This window comes from Mastigoproctus giganteus, chromosome 12 (assembly GCF_048544385.1).
Source record: "Mastigoproctus giganteus isolate SK-2022 chromosome 12, ASM4854438v1, whole genome shotgun sequence".
Lineage (NCBI taxonomy): Eukaryota > Metazoa > Arthropoda > Arachnida > Uropygi > Thelyphonidae > Mastigoproctus > Mastigoproctus giganteus.
Window position 1 is genome coordinate 129,041,113 of NC_143586.1, and position 19,982 is coordinate 129,061,094.

At 37.3% G+C, this 19,982-nt stretch overlaps 1 protein-coding gene across 1 annotated transcript in view; it reads left to right on the top strand.

Annotated features, from left to right (window-relative positions):
- LOC150077412 (MOB kinase activator 2-like) overlaps positions 1-19,982 on the top strand; it is a 197,667-nt gene that overhangs the window by 149,722 nt on the left and 27,963 nt on the right. Inside the window, exons 3-4 of the mRNA XM_090386291.1 lie at positions 5,479-5,575; positions 9,072-9,196. Coding sequence (XP_090242417.1) covers positions 5,479-5,575; positions 9,072-9,196 — 222 coding nt within the window. The remainder of the gene's footprint in view (positions 1-5,478; positions 5,576-9,071; positions 9,197-19,982) is intronic.

The window sequence follows — 19,982 nt, forward strand, 5'->3', positions numbered from 1 at the left end:
TGTGTTATAGGCCTAATGACTCTGATGAGTATAATAAGGAACTGTACAGGGAAATAGAGTAGGCCAGTAAATCAGAGTGTCTTATAATGGGGGATTTTAATTTCCCAGATATTGACCGAATTTGTGGGTTGGTCACTCACACACTAGCAAGGCTTTTGTGGATTTATTGGAGGATTGTTTTCTACAGCAGCAGCATGTTTGGGAGGCAACTAGAGGGAGTAATACTCTTGATCTGATTATCATTAGTGATTCTTCATGCATTAAGAATCTGCAGATAAAGGAACCACTGGGTGGCAGTGATCACAGTGTGCTAAAGTGGGATTTACTCAAAGAGGTAACTACCATCAGGGGTAAAGGGAAGGGATTTTTCTTTCGTAAAGATGACTGCAGAAGTCTGAGACAGTATTTAAATTCTATATGGTGGGACCAACTGATGATGTTACCAACAGCAAATTCAAAATGGGAAGCATTCAAAGAATTAATTTTTGAAGCTACTATGCTTTTCATACCAACTAAGAAATGTTGTTCCAGGTTTAGGCCTAAATGGAAGTCAGATGGACTAATGAGACATGTGGCAGAGAATAAAAATGCATGGGATACATATTAATTAATGGGTGACATGGAAGCCTATGATAGATATAAGTTGGTCTGTAACCAATCACAAAGAAGATTAGGCAGGCAAAGGCAGATTACAAGAAATCTTTGGCAAAGGATGCAAAGAAAAACAGCAAAGAGTTCTTTACTTATATAAACTCTAGAACGAAAGGGATGAATTAGATTGGTCCACTGGATATTGATGGTTTAACTATTGATGATCCTGCTCAGGTAGCTAACAAAATAAATTGAGTATTTTGCAGATGTATTCACACGAGGAGTTATTCAGGGAGGGGAATGCCAGAGGTGAATTAAACTCTGGCAATGAGCTAGATGATTTTATAATAACTGAGAGCAAAGTGGAGGAGAAATTGTTGAAGATAAACATAAGAAAGGCACCTGTGATGGGATCTCTCCAGTTATATTAAAGGAAGCAGCAAAGGAAGTAAGCAAGCCCTTAACCATAATTATGAGAACTTCCTTGGACTCAGGGGAGGTACCCATGGACTGGAGATGTGCAAATTTGACCCCAATTCACAAAGGAGGATCAAAGGGCAACACAAATAATTACAGACCTGTTAGTTTAACTTCTGTTCCAGGAAAATTAATGGAAGCACTGGTTAAAGAAGCACTGCAGGATCACGTAGACCAGGGGTGGCCAACTTAATTTGTGATGCGATCTACTTTTTTTCTTCAAAATGTGCCGCAATCTACCATCTCAAGAATTTCATTGCACATTGTTAAAAAAGTTAATCAACGCATATTGAAAAATGTTGTTTATAAATTTTAAAATTAAATACAATTCAGAATTCTTATTTTAAATTTATACGTATTTAAAATTTTAATTTATGTGGAGTGTGTGTCTTCATGTCATCTGCCAAACTTTCAAAATCGGGGATATACTGTGATAAGGCCAACCGTAAAGAATCTTCTGTATGCAAGTCCATAAGAGTAAAGCGATTATTTGTCTTTGTTTGTTTCAAATATGAAAGGCCAATTCACATGGATATGTGGAACAAAAACAGGAATTTAAAAGTTCACTGCATGCGCGGGTAGCACAGTGGTATCATCACTGGCCTCCCCACACTGGGTGGAAAAGGCCCAGCAAATTTTGAAATCTCTGTAGAAACTTACTCCGAATCAGCCACTTCACATCTGTTGTAAAATTAGATCTGGTTCTTTTTCATTGAGTTGCATTTTGAAAAGTCTCCTTTGAAGAGATCGTCCTCTGATGGAATTCTTGATTTTGAAAGCTATGTCCATAACACTTTTAGTATTTAATCTTTTGCTGGCTTACACTTCTTGGTGGATAATACAGTGGTAACTCAAAAAATCATCCTTTTGGCACAATGCTATGAATCCATTAAGATGCCTCGTCATTGCTTTGGCTCCATCTGTTGTTATTGATACGAGTTTAAATAGTTTTCTTTTTTTTTTTCAATAAAATTTTTGAATGCGTTAAAAATATCAAGGCCTCTAGTTCTTTCTTTTAACAAAGCCATACCCAGTAGTTGTTCTCTAGTGGTAGAATCATCGAAAACCATACGAATAAAAACGAGCAATTGAGCTGTATCACTGACGCCTGTAGATTCATCCAGTTGTAAAGAAAAGGACACACAATTAGCAATGAGCACGCAATTGTTCGCTCACATTTTTACACTACATTGCAGTATTTCGAAATAATTGCAGATCTTGAAGAGCACTTAATTTCATTTTTGTTCTTAAAATTTTCAAAAAGAGAATCTGTTATTTCTAAAAATGCGTCTTTGATGCACAGAAAATGGTTTACATTTTTTAGTTTGCAAGAAGATGACTCACTTTAAATGACGCTACAGTTGCTGCTTTGGATTGCAAATTAGGTGTCACAAGAAATTTTGTTATGCGAATAATCTGGATTTAAGTTCTTTTAATTTATTTTTTCTAAGGTCACTATTAAGCGGAAAATCCAATTGGTATTTACCATGGATGCGTTGAAGTTCCTTTTCTAAATTTCCTGTTTTTTTGGGTATAGCCATGAAAGCGTTGCAAATCAAACAACATTTTTCTTTTATCGTTACAAAAAAGTATTCTAGTTTCCACTCGATGAAAATGATACATTTTATTCTTTTTTGTAGTATTCATTTTAAATCAAAGGGTATTAAATTAATGTATAAATACTGTCCAGTTGGCGCCTCCATAGCCAGGTGGACAGGAGCAGCAGCACGTAGCACACGCTTCTTGATTAGACCGGGGTTCGAACCCATGACCACCAAATACGGAGAATGCTGAAAGGTCAGGGAATGACCACCGCAAATCCGTGGAGCAATATGGCCTTAGTTGCTAATGCTCCTAAAAACCAAATAAAAAACAACAACAACCATCCAGTTATTAATGTTAAGTACGCTAAATAAGAATTCAACACACACACTATGCTCACCACAGTGTAATTGCTTAAATTTTCACATGAATCAACAGATTTGTAATAATAATATTTGTATTATTATGCAACAATAATTTAGATTTTAACTAATCTATTTTTTATATAAATTTAAAATTCGTTGTGATAAACTGAAATTAAAGCCGCAATCGACTTGTTGGCCACTCCTGATCTAGACAATACTTCAGTTATAGCTTGGACATAGCATGGTTTTGTTAAGGGGAAGTCTTGTCTGACCAATTTGATCGGATACTATGATTTGTTCACAAAGGAACTGGATGCAGGGAATAACTTTTATATCATATATTTGTATCTTAGAAATGCTTTTAATACTGTTGCACAAATTGGAGCAGTGTGGCACTGGAGGAAAATTGCTGCTACGCATAAAGGGATGGTTGAGTGAGAGAAGACAGAGTTGTAATCTATGGACACTGCTATTCGTGGACTAATGTTATTAGTGGAGTTCCTCAGGGTTCAGTGTTGTGTCCATTGTCGTTTTCTGTATTTGTTAATGATATTGATGATGTTATATCAGGCTTAACGTCCAAGTTTGGAGAAGATACGAAGATTGGCAGGGTTGTTAATGACACTAATGACAGTATGCTGCTGCAACAGGATCTAGAAAATTTGAGCAGATGGGCTGAGAGGTGGCAACTGAAGTTTAACATTGACAAATATAAAGTATTGCATGTGGGAAGCAGTAACCCCAGAGTAATGTATCAACTCTGTGGTACTGCACTGACAGTGGTAGAGAATGAAAAGGACTGAGGGTAATTGTGCAGGCAGATATGAAGTTTTCTGAGCAGTGCAGACAGTCTGCATGAGTAGCTCATGTTGTTTTATCAATGATATACAGGAATTTTTCTAGCAGGGATAAGGAGGTTATTATCCCCTTGTATAAGGCAATGGTCAGGCCGCACCTTGAGTACTGTATACAGGTCTGGAGGCCTCATTTTAGGAAGGATGTAGAACTGCTGGAGCAAGTTCAGAGAAGGGCAACAAGATTAGTGAATGGAACAAAGGGTTGCTCTTATGAAGAAAGATTTAAGTTTTGCAAATTAGTGTCTGGAGACTAGGCACCTGCGAGGCGATCTGATTGAGGTGTATGAAGCCTTGAATGGTTTGAGCATGATCAATGCTGATGGGATTCTTCCTCTTGCTCAGAATAATCGCCTGAGATGGTATAAATTCAAATTGAGTAAAGACAGTTGTAGGATAGAGATGTGCGGAAGTTTGCCTTTAGCCAGCATGTGGTTGATTGCTGGAACAAACTTCCATCTTTCAGTGTAGAAGTTGATAACTTAAATAAATTCATCGCAGAATTAAACAAACATTTGGAGCTAGTGGATGGATGAAATTAGAAGAATTATTTTTTTTCTTTCTTATTTTTTTTTGGCTGATGCTATATAAGCTTGCTTTCTTGCATCATGTGCCTTTACTAATGCTAATGCTAACAAGGCTGTCTTTTTTTTTTTTTTTTAGACCGTAGGTAGTCTTTGTTTGGTATTTTTAGACCCTAGGCAATTTTTGTTGTTGATCATAGGTCCTGTTATAGGTAATCTTCATTCTGAGTCCTCACTACATTATTTCAAACATTAAAATGCCTTTGCATTAAATTTATTTTTTTGTTTTAAATAAATTTGAAACCATTTCTGTAAGTTTGGTTTTGTAGTTATTTACACAAAACTTATTCCCGCATCAACTTACTCACAGTACAAACTTTGACATTAATGATTTTGCTAAAATAAAAAAACTGGAGAAAGAAAATCTTAAAAATGTGTTTAAAAATTAGCTTATTGAATTTTATTGTTGGAATAAAATTGTTGAATTATTTTTGGTCATTGTTTTTTCATAGGCTCTAAAAAGTAAATTGCCTCTAGGCCTAGTGCCTAATGGAAAAGATGGCTTTACTTGAGAAGTGAATTTTTTTTTAATTATGAATTCAAATGTGTTTTTTTTATAGTAAAAAAGTAAACTGCAAAATAAACTACAACACAAGTTGTCTGTGTTGTATACTACACATAAACAGCAGTACTTTTTTTTTTTTTTTTTGAGAAGTATAGTATATTTTTAGTTGTTTGTAACGTGGTGATACCACCGTGACAGCTGATTTGATGGCTAATGCTATTTCTCAAGCCAGGTAGGCCTCAATGCAGTGCTCGATAACTTGATGGCCATTTGAAGCAAAAGTATAAAAAGGTACTGCTTAATGCAGTACCTTTTTATAGAGGTTAATTTCAGGTAATGTGAGAAAGTTAGCCAGTGATTAAATTCTGTCATTAGCATCTCTTCTGGCTTGTAAGAAACATCTGTGCCTTCCAAATGGCTAATATTTTGCCATTTGGAAGATAAATAAATACTATCTGACAGTGTTCAATTCTGAACACTGTTAGACAGTATGTAAACTGGAATATTAAAATTGTTATTAAAATCAAAGACAGATATTAAGACCATTTTCTGCATTTTAGCTATATCATTCTTTGATCACATCAATATGATCTATGGAACAGTGTCAGAATTCTGTACAATGTCTGGATGTCCAGATATGATGGGTCCTTGTGGCAGGTAAGAATTATTTCTTTGTTATATAGCTTTAATTTAAAATAAAATTAAAGTGAATTATAGTAATTTATATGAAAAGCCTTATATCCTTTGCATTTATTAATAAGAATAATATTATTTAACAACCAATAAAGATTATGACTTTATTAGATTTGATCACATGTGCATAAATCCAAATTTTTTAATTTATTATTTTTTCTTTTGGACAGACATTGACTAGTCAGCATCCAATAATTTAGCCTTTCCAGGGTATCATAATAGGTGGATAATTCTAAGTGAAGTCGTGGTCTGTAATTTTCTGTATTCTCAATCATTACATCTGATGATTCTTATCAGAATTCTTCGAGGAAAACTCTCAGCATGATGAACAACAAATCAGTCACATTTATGTCTGTGCCTAACTTGGTTCAGAGAGAGAAAAAAAAAGCAGAGATAAAAACTTCCTTAACCCTCTGAAGTTCAGCATTATTTTCACGGTCTTGTCCAGATGGTCCAGCTCTCTTTTCAATCAAACAAAGTACTAGTTGAAATGTGATGTTCAAAAAATATTTATTTTTGGGTTTGAGTTAATATATAAAAACAGCATGACAAAACAGTTTAAAAACTAAATGCAATATTTTTTCTTGGAAGAAATATTCACAAAAGCTCCCATCTGTACAATTGACAATGTTTTTTTACTTTAGAGCTCCCTACTTTGAATTCCTTGTTTGTCTTTTTGTGTGTGGTCAGAGACAGAACATCCAAAATATCTGCAAAAAACTCTTCCTGCAAAATACATTTTTGGAAAATTTAATTATGTCTGTCCACTCTTCAGATCAGTATTTCCTTTATATCAGTTTTTTTCATTTAGTCCCGTGTTGAACTCCAAAAATCTCCTTTAATTCATTTAGTGAAACACCTAAACCCAGTCACACCATATGGAACAGCTGTAAATTATTTTATTTTTAAGAGTTTCCTTTTTTCCCTATCAGTTTCTTCAGAAAGGTCTAACAATTTTTAAATTTCCCCATCAGAAAGGCCCTTTACTAGATCCAGATGGCATGTCTAATTTCTTCACTCTAGCACAGAGTATAAGTTACTTTGTGACTTCTATGCTGAAAAACAATGCCACCTGCCATTAACAATTGAATATAAACATCAATAAACATTCACTTAGTTTCTCAGATAATTTATATTAGATGGGCAGTACACTGGGAAACAAATTTCATAATTGAAAATGACGATTGCACTGGTTGAGACATTCGTACCTCAAGACAAAAAAATTAATAATAAAAAAAACCACTGCCTGCTGTTAACAATTGAATAAAAATAGATTTGGTTTTTCTGATTCTTTATATGAAGTATAAATAGATTGCAGTGCAATAATTGAGTCAGTACAGCAGGAAAACAAATTTCATAATTGGAAATTACAAATTTCAGCACCAACAGCATCTGACTGAAAGAGGACTGAAAAAAAAACAATACTGCATGCACTTAATAATTGAATATAAACATCAATAAACATGGATTTAGCTTTTCATATTAACATGATTTATATGAAATGTAAATAGATGGTAGTAAAATAATTATGCCAGAATGAAAAGCTTTAAAATTTGTTTTCCAGCTGGAAAACAAATTCTGTAATTGGAAACACTTATGGGCATGCTGGATGTGACATTGGACTGGCAGTGGAATTTTATGGTTACGCATGACTATTGGACTGCAAAGGATTAAATGTAGCCAGTATCCAGTTTAGAACCTGAAAATCTGATGATCTCCTTGGTGAAAGAATGAAATCTCTCTCTCTCTCTCTCTCTCTCTCTGTAACAATTTTAAAGAATTTGGTATTCAGCTAGAAACTCGAGACAGTGGAGAGTCAGAAAAAAGTAATTCTAAGAGAAGTCAACAAGTTAGTACCAAGCATTATTTTAGTTTGTAGAAAATCACTGAAGTATGGGAGATGGTATTGTATATTGTGAATTCCTTCACAATATGAGATGTAACAAAAATGATGCTTTGCACTAACTTGTTTGTCTAGTAAATTTCCCATAGTCTAAGGCTTTCAGCCCAAAATACTTTTTAGTACTTTACTGTAGCACACCCTCTGGCATCTCTCATATTGTGAAGTTAAACTTCATAACTGGGTTGGCAATCATTGTATCACTGGGATAGCTACCCACCTACTGATGAGAAGCCAATATACTTCAAAATAGTGCCATCTATGTGGTGGTATCTGCCGAGCATAAGTAACATTAATCTTCTCTACTTGGGGAAGCATTGCTCATTCGAGGTAGTGCAATAATAGTCAACTTGTGAACACATTCACAGTATGAGATAGGCGCCTCCGTAGCCAGGTGGGAAGGAGCAGCAGTACGTAGCACACGCTTCTTGATTAGACCGGGGTTCGAGCCCATCACCACCAAATACGGAAGATGCGGAAAGGTCAGGGAATGACCACCGCATATCCCCGAAGCAATATGGCCTTAGTTGCTAATGCTCCTAAAAAAAACCAAATAACAATAACAATATGAGATGTAACAAAAATGATGCTTTGCACTAACTTGTTCATCTTGTAAATTTCTCGTAGTCCCAACCATATCCCAACAGAACACACTGAGGCTTTTGACCCTAAATCCTTTTTAGTTCTAAGTAACATTTATGTTCAAACATGAAGAGAGCAATCCTTGAAAAAAGAAACTTGCGAGAGAGAGAGAAAATAAATAAATAAATAAAGATAGAGAGAACAATGAAATACTTTTGTTACTTATTTAATAAAAGATTTCAGCAGCTGACAATACACTCACTGGCCAAAAAATTATAAACCTTCATTCAGTATGCAGTAAGACCACCACCTTTTGCTCAAATTACAACCCATGCACATTGTGGTATGGATTCCATCAAGGTACATTAGCTGCTGCTGTGTTTTTTTTTTTTTTTTTCATTAGAGAACTGCAAAACCAAACTGCCCTTTCCAACATATCCCAGACATTCTCAATTGGATTCAGATCTGGAGAATTAGCAGCCAGGGTTTGTTGGAAATCTTGGGAATATTTTTTGAGCCATTTAAGGGTATCTGCTGTATTGAATAGCAAGTTGGGCCTATGACGTATTAAAACTATGTGTTTTAGCTACTTATAGGACATCCCAATAATTTTTATAATATAGTGTTGTGTAGTATGAAATTATGTTTACCTTTACTAAGAGAGGCAGTACTTGGACATTGACATGCTTGGATTACAGCCCCCATTATTACCACATGGAATTTTTGGGAAAAAAAAATCAATTAAGTTACTTTATTTGTAATTATCAAACTCATTCTTCAAATATCCAGTATAAAAGCAACTTTTATAATAAAATGGTAAAATGAATAAAGATCTATAGGGTATTCATTAAAATTTAAATATAAACTTTCATATGATGTTAATCATAATTGTTAAATTTAAATTTCCATAACTTTTAATGCTAATTAAGCTCACCTAATATTCTGAGTTTGTGATAAGCATTACTTTTTTTACTGTAGGCAGTACTTATGGTTTGATGAAAAGGGCAAAAAGTGCAAAGTAGCAGCTCCCCAATATATAGATTATGTGATGACATTTACACAGAAAACTGTATATGATGAGTCAATTTTTCCAACTAAATTTGGTAAGTACTCTCTAATTAACAGAACAATTAATAATTTGTTGTTCTCTTTCTATAATAATAATTGGAAATAACCATGTTTTTCTTTATATTGTAAAATGATTAAGTTTCTTCAAGTGTGTAGTGCAGTTAAATGTATTCACAATATTCTTTTTACACAGAAATTAAAATGTCATAAGAGGTAATGAACAGACTTTTGCTATGGTTATTTCATACTTTTATTAATGACTGCTCAAATAACTGATTACTGTCAAGGTTTTTCATTTTCTAAAGGAGAATGCAATGATGGTGCCAGAAATGGAACTGATACTCAGGTGACACCTGAATCAAGCGGACTGCATTTCAGTGAAGCGTTGTCCTGTGGCAACCAAATCCTCTACTTGCACCTTCATGGTGGTGGGACTGTTAGTAACCCTAGATATAATCCCCTGTGTTCAAGTCTTGAAATACACTGGAGTGCTAGAATATACTGGGGATGAACACAAGTGTGAACCAGTGTAAGCAGGGTTGAGGTGTGACATCCACACCACACAGAGGAATGTCACTCTTCTGTGTTATTGGGCAGTACTAAGTGGGAGATGACTCTCATCAACTAGTGCAATACCACCACTTTGGTTATTGGAGGCATGAAGCAGTGAAATCCATGTTTAGTCACCAGAGCAAAGCTCCAGCAATTCCCCATCTCTTCCACCATGTGGTCTGATTTGGCATCTTTTGCTGTTATGATGGGCATTGTGGCAAGATTCTGGGGCATACCGTACATCATCGGTCCAGAGCCTATATGCTGAAGCACATGAAACCTCCTTGCAGCTACACAGACAAATGCATTTATTACACTATGCAGCAAAACCATCCCACTTGGAATGGACTTTTCTCTCCTAAATGGGAAAACTTATACTAAACCTATCCATCAAAAAATTCACCAACCGGGATACATCTTTACTCATTGCAGGCCAAATGGCAAATTGACCTTAGTAAGATGCAGCCCACTGCCTCTCATACAGTCCCACTGTGAACGTACTGTATACCACCATGTGACTTTTCATTGACAGCCTGGGGAAAACACACCATATCCCAAACACACTGCAAATACATGATGCACTGAGAATCCAGCACAGCCAGTACACACCATTCTATATAGATGAGTCTAAAACTGACAATCATGTTGGTGCAACAGCAGTATTTCTCAAGAGAGAGAAACTAGCTGATAGAACAACTATATCTAAGAAACTCCCTACTGAATGTATCAGCTACACTGCAGAATGTGCTATCAACATAGCCTTAAATTATGTATGCTGAAAAACCATATTGCGCAGTGTTATATATACAGACTCCATTAGTGCTATCCAAACTATACAACAGAATCCAAAGAATGATAATCCCCTACTTAGACAGATCTGGAATACTCTTAAGTTAAACCAGAAGAAACAAGTTCTCTTACATTGGATCCCTGGTCGTGCTGGATTCTCTGGAAATGAACAGGCCGACCTAGCTGCCAAAATTGCAACCGATCCTATAGCCCAAGCCTTTACTACACTTGGATCTGACTACAAGTACATAATAAAGAAACAATGTCTTGAACAATGGCAAAACATCTGGCAGAGTCAGGCCAATAAATTACTCAGCATTACAAAAGATCTCAAACCACGGAAGTCCAGTATTTGTGAGAACCGACATTAAGTTGTATTAGCCTGATTATGGATAGGCCACACACACTTGACACATCTCTATCTACTTACGGCCACTGACCACCACATTGCACAAAATGCAACACCCAACTTACAGTTTAGCTTATACTCATTGATTGCCCGATTTACAACACTGAGTCAAAAATTCTCTTTGCCTCATTTTCAGCAATGAATACTCTGAGTATCGTCCATCTTTTAGCAGATATGCCACATATGGACAAAATCTTCACTTTCCTTAAAGAGATAAAACTGTATAACACACTCTAAATTTCAACTGCAATCCAAATTGGAAAAAAAAAACAAAAAAAAACCCACAGAGCATTAAACTTTACCATAGTTAGGCTCATTATGGTCATGTTGCTCATGCGCTGTAAAGCCCACACACAAACAAACAAACAACATGGCAAGATCCAATCTTCCTTACATTTTTAGGGTACAGTTCTAAAATGGTGTTCGCAGGCCAGCCACTAGATAGTCTACTAAACCAAACCTATTGGTAACTCTCTAAGAGGCATCTGGATCAGCTAGTGTGCAATCTCGCTACCTCTACTTTGCCAAATAGTGACGAAGGGAGTCCAAGTAGTGTGGGGTGCATTGTCAAGGCCGTGTTATATCAAGGAGATGGGTATATTCCTGCTGCAAACACTCCCCCCCTCCTTTTTTTAAATACTGAATACATCATGAATAGTCATACTGATAGAACAACTTATCTGCAAAAAGACCTAAATCTCCCAAACAATTCTTCTCGCATTCCAAAAATATACATAGTCTCAGTTCCAATCCAACAAAATCCATTTATGTTTACAGTCTGCTAAGTGTCACTTGCTTTTTCTGACATAATTCCACTTGTCGGTTGATTCAACACTGTTCATCTCAGTAGTCTTAATTATTCAATGTATGATTCCTTTAGCTTCAAAGGTGATACTTATACATACAGTCAGTCCTCGTATAGCACGATAGTTGTGTTCCTAGAAACCCTCTTGCAATGCAAAATCGTGCAATATAAACAACAGGCCCTATGGGAAAAATAGGGTTAGGTGCCAACCACCCAAGATTGAACACACATTTGTTACCAAAACATTACCAAACACAATAAATTATTGTAATAAATACGTAAGTATTTTATTACGACTATTACGTAATAAAATATTGCTAATGCTTTTGCTTTTATTGTAAGCAAACTTGTTTTTTGTTTGATTTTCTATCCAAACAGATGACAGCTGTTCCATCTCTTCCAATTCTTTGTGTCTTAATCTAATGGATTTTAATTACACTTTGAGTCGTTCCTGCTATGAAAGTTTTTATTTTCTTTGCATTCTTTGTAATTCTCGGCGTTGCATCATTTAGGCCTGTAGCACGTACAATATCACATGGTCTTTCATTTCGCTCAAAGTATTTCACAATTTCATATTTTTTTCTCTGTTGACAGAGGCGGACTGGCCACAAGCCTTACCAGGGAAACCGTGGTTGGTCGGAGGCCGGTGTGAATTTGGCCATAAACGCTAGTATGAGGCCACTACAAATTTTCCCGGCTAAGAATTTTTGATCCAGTCCGCCTCTGTTTATCGATATTGCTTTTCTTTTTCTCTCTGAATCTGTAGTGTCTTCACCAGGACGCTTCCTTTTCACACCTTTTAAGTATTTTACTCATTTTTAAGGAATAAAGCACAATTACAAAATGAGGAGGCACGCTTGATACACATAAACAAAGCTGTGAGCATGTAGCAACTGAATAAACAACACCGTAAAGGCAGAGACAACTCTCTTAACACCTCACTAGCTCGCATTTTACTAAAGCACATTTCTGGGGGTTACTACCATAAAACAATAAAAACAATTTCTAGTTTCATTCCTTCTAGTGGAATCTGTTATAAACTGGTAGTAAACTCGATCTAATTGCATTTGCGATAATACCGATAGCTGGAATTTTACGTTATTATGGTAAAATGTGTTTCCCCTTCACTGATATAAAAAACATAAATACATTTTCAGAATCTTCTCTTCATTCCTATTGTGTTGCTTTCAGTTGGGGTGATTCCGCATTCGACTGCCATTCCTTGTAAACACAAAGACGAATGGTGCATAAGCAAATTCGGTTCATGTTATATACGATATCATTCCCCTATTTATAAATCGTGTATGATCGAATTCGTGTAGTGTAAACACATGTTATACGAGGACTGACTGTATGTCCATTCTGTTATTCCCTGTCAGAGACTTAGTAATTTGGAATCTCCTCTTTTCAATCTTATGTGGCTTAAAATCTCTCTACCACATTCTGTCAAATTCATCTATTACCTCTATTGATCTCTCAGTTCCACTAATCACTTGGAACTTTTGACTTCCTTTCTTTGAAACTTGACTTTCTGTGTTCCAGCTTTCCTAACAGGAGTAATTTTCCTTGACGATTTTAATGATCAAAACTCCAGCCAACTTAAGTAACACAGACATAGATGCTGAGTGTTTTGCAATTACTAATGACCTCACACAGATTGTTCATTTATCTACTAGAATACCAGACAATCCTAACCACACATCCAACACTCTTGATTTTTTCTCACAAAAAAAACCTTCTCAGTACACGGTCAGGATGTGTGGTCCTCTACGCCTCTCAGTTCACAACTTGGTGATGGTTTCTTCTCCAGTGGAGCCTTTCAAACCCTCTTAGCCATTCTCAGCCTTGTGTTGTTTGTCATTACAAGAATGCAAAATGGGATGATCTCTGAGATTTCTGTTCTTCTTTTTCTTGGTTGTATTACTGTTTTAAATCTTTTGATGCTGGAGTGTGCTCAGATCATGTCAGTGAAATTATTCTTGTAGGGATGAAATCCTTTATTCCGCACTTCACCTTAAAAGCTTGTCCTTCATCTAAACCTTGTTTTTCCAATAAATGTGCTATGGCTGTTCAAGATAAGAATGTTGCATATTGCAATTGGCTTTCATTCAAATCTCCAGGTTTATTTTCTCCCTACACTAAAGCAGCCATTAATCAGTGAAAACTACATTTTTAACAGGCTAAGAGTAGAAAACTTGCTTCTTGTCCAAACAGTAGTCAAGCATTCTGGTCTCTTGCCAAAACTATTGCCTGCAACTTTTGCCCAACTGTACTCCCACTTCTGTTAAAACCTGATGGTTCTATTGCCACCTCAGCTAAAGATAAAGCTGACTTACTAGCATCATAGTTTTCTTCTAACTCATTTATTGACAATTTTGGTAAACCACCTCCTACCATTCCTAGTATACTCCACTCAATTCCAACTGTGGTCTTCCATCAAAAGGATGTCGGAAGAATTTTGAAGCATCTTGATGCCCAGAAAACTCCAGGTTCTGATGGTATTTCCTCACTTGTTTTCTTAAAACCTGTGCTCCTGACCTTACTCCTGTTCCATGTTGCTGGTGTTTTTCCTTCTGCTCGGAAATTTGCTCATATCTAGCTAATTCTAAAGAGTATGATAAGTCCCTTCCATCCAGTTATCATCCCATTATGCTCACTTCTACTCTTTCTAAAGTAATGGGAAAATTGATTAATCACCAACTCCTAAACTAACTTGAAACCTTTCATTTGATTAATGATTGCCAATATACCCGTATATCACCAGTGAATCAATATTGATCCACTGGTGATATATGGGTATATGTTACCCATCTATGGATAAATTTAATGGAAAATTTTGATGAAACTCAAGCAGTTGCTCTTTACATTTCAAAGGCTTTTGATCATGTTTGGCAGAAAGCTCTTCTAAATAAGCTTCCATCTTATGGTTGCGGACTGTTTTTTTGTAATTAGGCATACAGTGACAACTCACTGTGGGTAATGATAGATGACTCTCTGTCTTCTAACTTCTCTACTAATGTTGGTTCTCCAAGGTTCAGTCCTTTCTCCCATTCTTTTTCTCTTGTATATTAATGACCTTCCATTGACCAGAAATCCTATCCATAGTTTTGCTGATGATAGCACATTGAATTCTACTTTACAGTTTGAGAAACATAATGCTGATCGAGTCATTCTCCAGTGGGTAAAGATAACTTAGTTAATTTCAGCCCTTCTAAAACTTAGTCCTGTCTTATGTCTCGCAAAAAAGGATTCTTCTGCTAAGCCATCACAGAAAATATCGTCCATGCAGCTGCCAATACCATACCAAAAACAGCTGCCCGGTTTCCACCTTTTCCCAAGCCATGGTGGAATTCACAATGCACAGCAACAAAAAAGGCTCAAAACAAAGCTTGGGGGATATTCAACCGACATCTTACCACTGTTAATCTAATAGCCTTCAAACATGCACGAGCCAAAGCATGCTACATTCGTCGTCAGAGTCAAAAGGAATCATGGATCCATTTTACATCATCTTTTAACCAGTCTACCAACACTAAGGTAGTCTAGGATAAAATCCGAAAAATGAAGGGAAAATATAAAATATATAAATCCCACCCATCATCGATCCTAGATTATAATGGATGCACTATTGCACTATCTCTGGGATATCATTCTATTCTCCAGAGTTCCTGGTCCTGAAACATAAAAGAGAAAAACAGGCATTAAATTTCACACCGAAAGGTCTTTTTCCCTACAACGTGCCTTTCACTCTGCAGGAACTAAAAATAGCTCTCTATCTTTCCAAGGCAAGTACTGTTGGACAGATGGCATCTATTATGAAATGCTTAAACATCTCTCACCAACATCCATGGATTGCCTGCTTGTTCTGTATAACAGAATCTATACAGAAATTGCAATTTCCGGATTCCTGGCGCATGGCATTTGTGCTTGCCTTTGCGAAGCCAGGAAAGGATCCTAAACTCCCTACTAATTACCGTCCTATAGCTCTGACTAGCTCTCTGTGCAAAATCCTGGAGAGAATGGTTAATGTGGTATTTAGAATCGAATGATCTTCTCTATAGCATCCAGTGCAACTTCCGAAAAAACAGATCAACTCTTGATCACTTAAATAGACTGGAAACATCTATCCGGGATGCTTTCCTAAAATGCGAACATTTGGTGTCAGTGTTCTTTGACATGGAGAAAGCATATGACACAACTTAGAGATTTGGCATCTTAAAAGATTTGCATAGCCTTGGTCTTAGAAGGCATCTCCCCATTTTTATTAAAAACTTTTTAGCCAATCGATCTTTCCAAGTTCATGTGGGATCCTCACTCTCTCTCGTCCCTTTTGCCAAGAGGAGGGAGTACCACAAGGATCAGTATTAAGTGGCATGCTTTTCTCCATAAAAGTAAATTCTATCACAGAACATAGCCTCCAACTGTAAACAGCACCCTCTATGTTGATGACTTTAGCATATTTTGTCAGTCGTGCAACATGAGGGTTATTGAAAGACAACTGCAACAAGCCATCAATTGCCTTTATTCCTGGGCACTTGCTAATGGCTTCAGGTTCTCGCCGCAGAAGACCGTTTGCGTACACTTTTGTCGTAAGTGTAATCTTCATCTTGAACCTGAATCAAGGCTCGGACAAAATGCTATTCCAGCAGTGTCAGACACAAAATTCTTGGGACTTGTGTTTGATAAAAAGTTGACCTTTCTAGAACATATTCGTGAACTTCGTACAAGGTGCACTAGGGGACTAAATATTCTTCGCTCTCTCTCCTCTACACGTTGGGGAGCAGACAGGTGCACCTTACTACGTATTTATCGTGCACTTCTATGATCCAAACTAGATTACGGGTCCCAGGTATACTCCTCAGCCAGAGACAGTGTCCTTTGGTGGCTGGACCCTGTCCACCATCAGGCCATCCATATTGCTACTGGAGCATTTCAAACATCTCCTGTCCAGAGCTTATACGTCGAAGCAAACAAACCACCATTATCGCTTCGACATAAGCAGTTGTAGTAGTAGTAGTAGTGGCATGTGATGCAAGAAAGCAAGTGTATGAGCTTAAGCAGCATCAGCCAAAAAAAAAAAAAAAAAAAAATCACACCATTCCCTCCAAATGCCTGTCCAGTTCCTCCTTAAATTTATTCAACCTATCAACTTCCACAACGACAGATGGAAGTTTGTTCCAGCAATTAACCACCCGCTGGCTAAAGGCAAATTTCCGCACATCTATTCTACATCTGTCCTTTCTTAATTTGAATTTATGCCCCCTTAGGTTCATAATCTGAACAAGTGGAAGGATCCCATCAGAATTCAGCGTGCTGAACCATTCAAGGCCTTATACACCTCAATCAGATCACCGCGCAGGTGCCTAGTCTCCAGCCACTGCAATTTGCAGAACTTAAGCCTCTCTTGATAAGAGGATCCCTTCATTCCCCTCACCAATCTTGTTGCCCTTCTCTGTACACACTCAAGTAAATCTACATCCTTCCTAATGAGGCCTCCAGACCTGTACGCAGTACTCAAGGCGTGGCCTGACCATTGCCTTATACAGAGGGATAATCATCTCCTTTTCCCTGCTAGCAAAATTCCTATATATCATTGACAAAACCCCATGACCTGCCCTGGCAGCCTGTCTGCATTGCTCAGAAAACTTCATACCTGCCTGCAGAATTACTCCCAGGTCTTTTTCATTTTCTACCACCTAAAGTGTACTACCACAGAGTTGGTACGTTTCTCTGGGGTTACTTCTACCCATATGCAGTACTTTGCATTTGTCAAGGTTAAACTTCAGTTGCCACTTCTTAGTCCATTTGCCCAAATTATCCAGATCCTGTTGCAGTAGCACACTGCCATTACTGTCATTAACAACCCTGCCAACCTTTGTATCATCTGCAAACTTCGACATTAAGCCTGATATACCTTCATCAATATCATTGATAAATATACAAAACAACAGTGGACCTAACACCGAACCCTGTGGGACCCCACTAATAACATTAGTCCAAGAAAGAGCAGCACCCATTGATTACCACCCTCTGTCTTCTCGCACTTAACCATCCTTTTATCCATTGTAGCAACTTACCCTTAATACCATTCTGCTCCAATTTGTACAATAGTCTTCCATGCGCAACAGTGTCAAAAGCTTTCCTGAAATCCAAATATATGATATCAAAATTATTTTTTGCATCCAGTTCCTTTGTAACCACGTCATAATATCCTATTAAATTTGTCAGACAATACTTTCCCTTAACAAACCCATGCTGTGTCTGAATTATTGCTGCAGTTTTGTCTAGATGATCCTGCAATGCATCATTAACCAGTGACTCCATTATTTTACCAGGAACAGAAGTTAAACTAACTGGTCTGTAATTACTCGTGTCACCCTTTGATCCCCCTTTGTGAATTGGGGAATACATTTGCACATCTCCAGTCCGTGGGAACCTCCCCTGAGTCCAAGGACGCTCTCATAATTATGGCTAAGGGTTTGCTTAGTTGCTTTGCCGCCTCCTTTAATATAACTGGATAGATCCCATCCACCCTAGGTGCTTTTCTTACATTTAACTTCAACAATTTCTCTTCCACTTTGCTCTCAGTTATTACAAAATCATTAAGTATCCTGTTAAGTTATCAATTTGATAACCTTCTGTCAGTTTCAAACCTTAATAATTCCTCACGTGTGAATGTAGATGCAAAATACTCATTCAGTTTGTTTGCTATCTGAGCAGGATCATCAACATTCGAACCATCGATGTCAAGTGGACCAATCTGATTCATCCCCTTCCTTTTAGAGTTTATATAAGTAAAGAAATCCTTTACTTATATAAACCTGTTTTTCTTAGCATCTTTTGCCAAGGATTTCTCGTAATCTGCCTTCGCCTACCGAACCTCCTTTGTGACCTGATTAAAACTATGTCTTTAAACTATGCTTTAAAGTTGAAATCCCTGCCAGACCATCCTACGTGGACATCCGTTTTTGAGCCACGTTGGGAAAATTTGTACAGTACCCGTCAGACTGCCAACTGACCTTTTGGTATTCGTGTCCAAGAGCTACCCAGAGAGTTTAACGTCATGGTAGACAAGGTTGCACAAACACCAAAAGAAACTCCAACCTTGCATGCTCATACCCCACCGTGCGACTTTTCCCTTAAAAAATGGGTAAAGTCTGAGACTCCATTATCTGTCTACCAGCAGGTCTATTCAGCACACCAAGCTGATCACTCCAACTTCCTGCCCGTTTACACAGACGGGTCGAAGTCTGAATTGTGTATAGGATGTGCTGTTGTCTTTCCGGACACTATAATATCTCAGCAGATTCTTTCTGAATCCAGCATATACACTGCAGAGCTGCATGCTATAGAGTTAGCCTTGGATCACATTCGAACTTGTCAATGCCAAAGGTCAGTAATATATCTCTGATTCTCAAAGATAATAAAGCCTTTATTACAGGCTTTATTATCTTTGAGACATAACTCTCATCCAGTTCTCTGTCGGGTTCAGCAGAAGATACATTAACTTCATGAATAAAAGTTTGATATCTGCTTCTGCTGGATTCCTAGCCACATTGGGTTAAGGGGAAATGATTTGGCTGACACTGAAGCCAAATCAGCAGCTCCCACTGATATTCTTTGCCTGTCAGTCACCTATAGAGACTACAGGCAAATAATACAACAAGATATATTCCCAATGGCAAGAACTATGGCATAGAGAGAGAACTAATAAATTATACCAGATAAAGCCTGTAATAGAAGCATGGCAGTCCAGTCTGCGCAGGAATCGGAGCGAGGAAATTGTTCTTGCTTGACTCGGCTTAGGACACAGCCATCTAACACATTCATTTCTGCTGAGGGCAGATGACCCTCCTATGGGTGAGTCTTGCAACACCATTTTATCAATAAAGCATATTTTAATAGATTGCGTTAATTTTACCCATGTTCGCAATATATATTTTACCGCTTTTACTCATCTGACTGGGCCTTATACACTAGGTGCCTCCGTAGCCAGGTGGGAAGGAGCAGCAGTGCGTAGCACACGCTTCTTGATTAGACTGGGGTTCGAGCCCGTCACCACCAAATACGGAGGATGCGGAAAGGTCAGGGAATGACCATCGCATATCCCGGAGCAATATGGCCTTAGTTGCTAATGCTCCTAAAAACCACATAACAACAACATAGCCTTATACACTCAGTCAGATTTTATCAGACAACGACCACGTGTCAGCAGTTTTTAAGTTTTTACACGCTATTAATATATACACACATAAATAAATTGGAT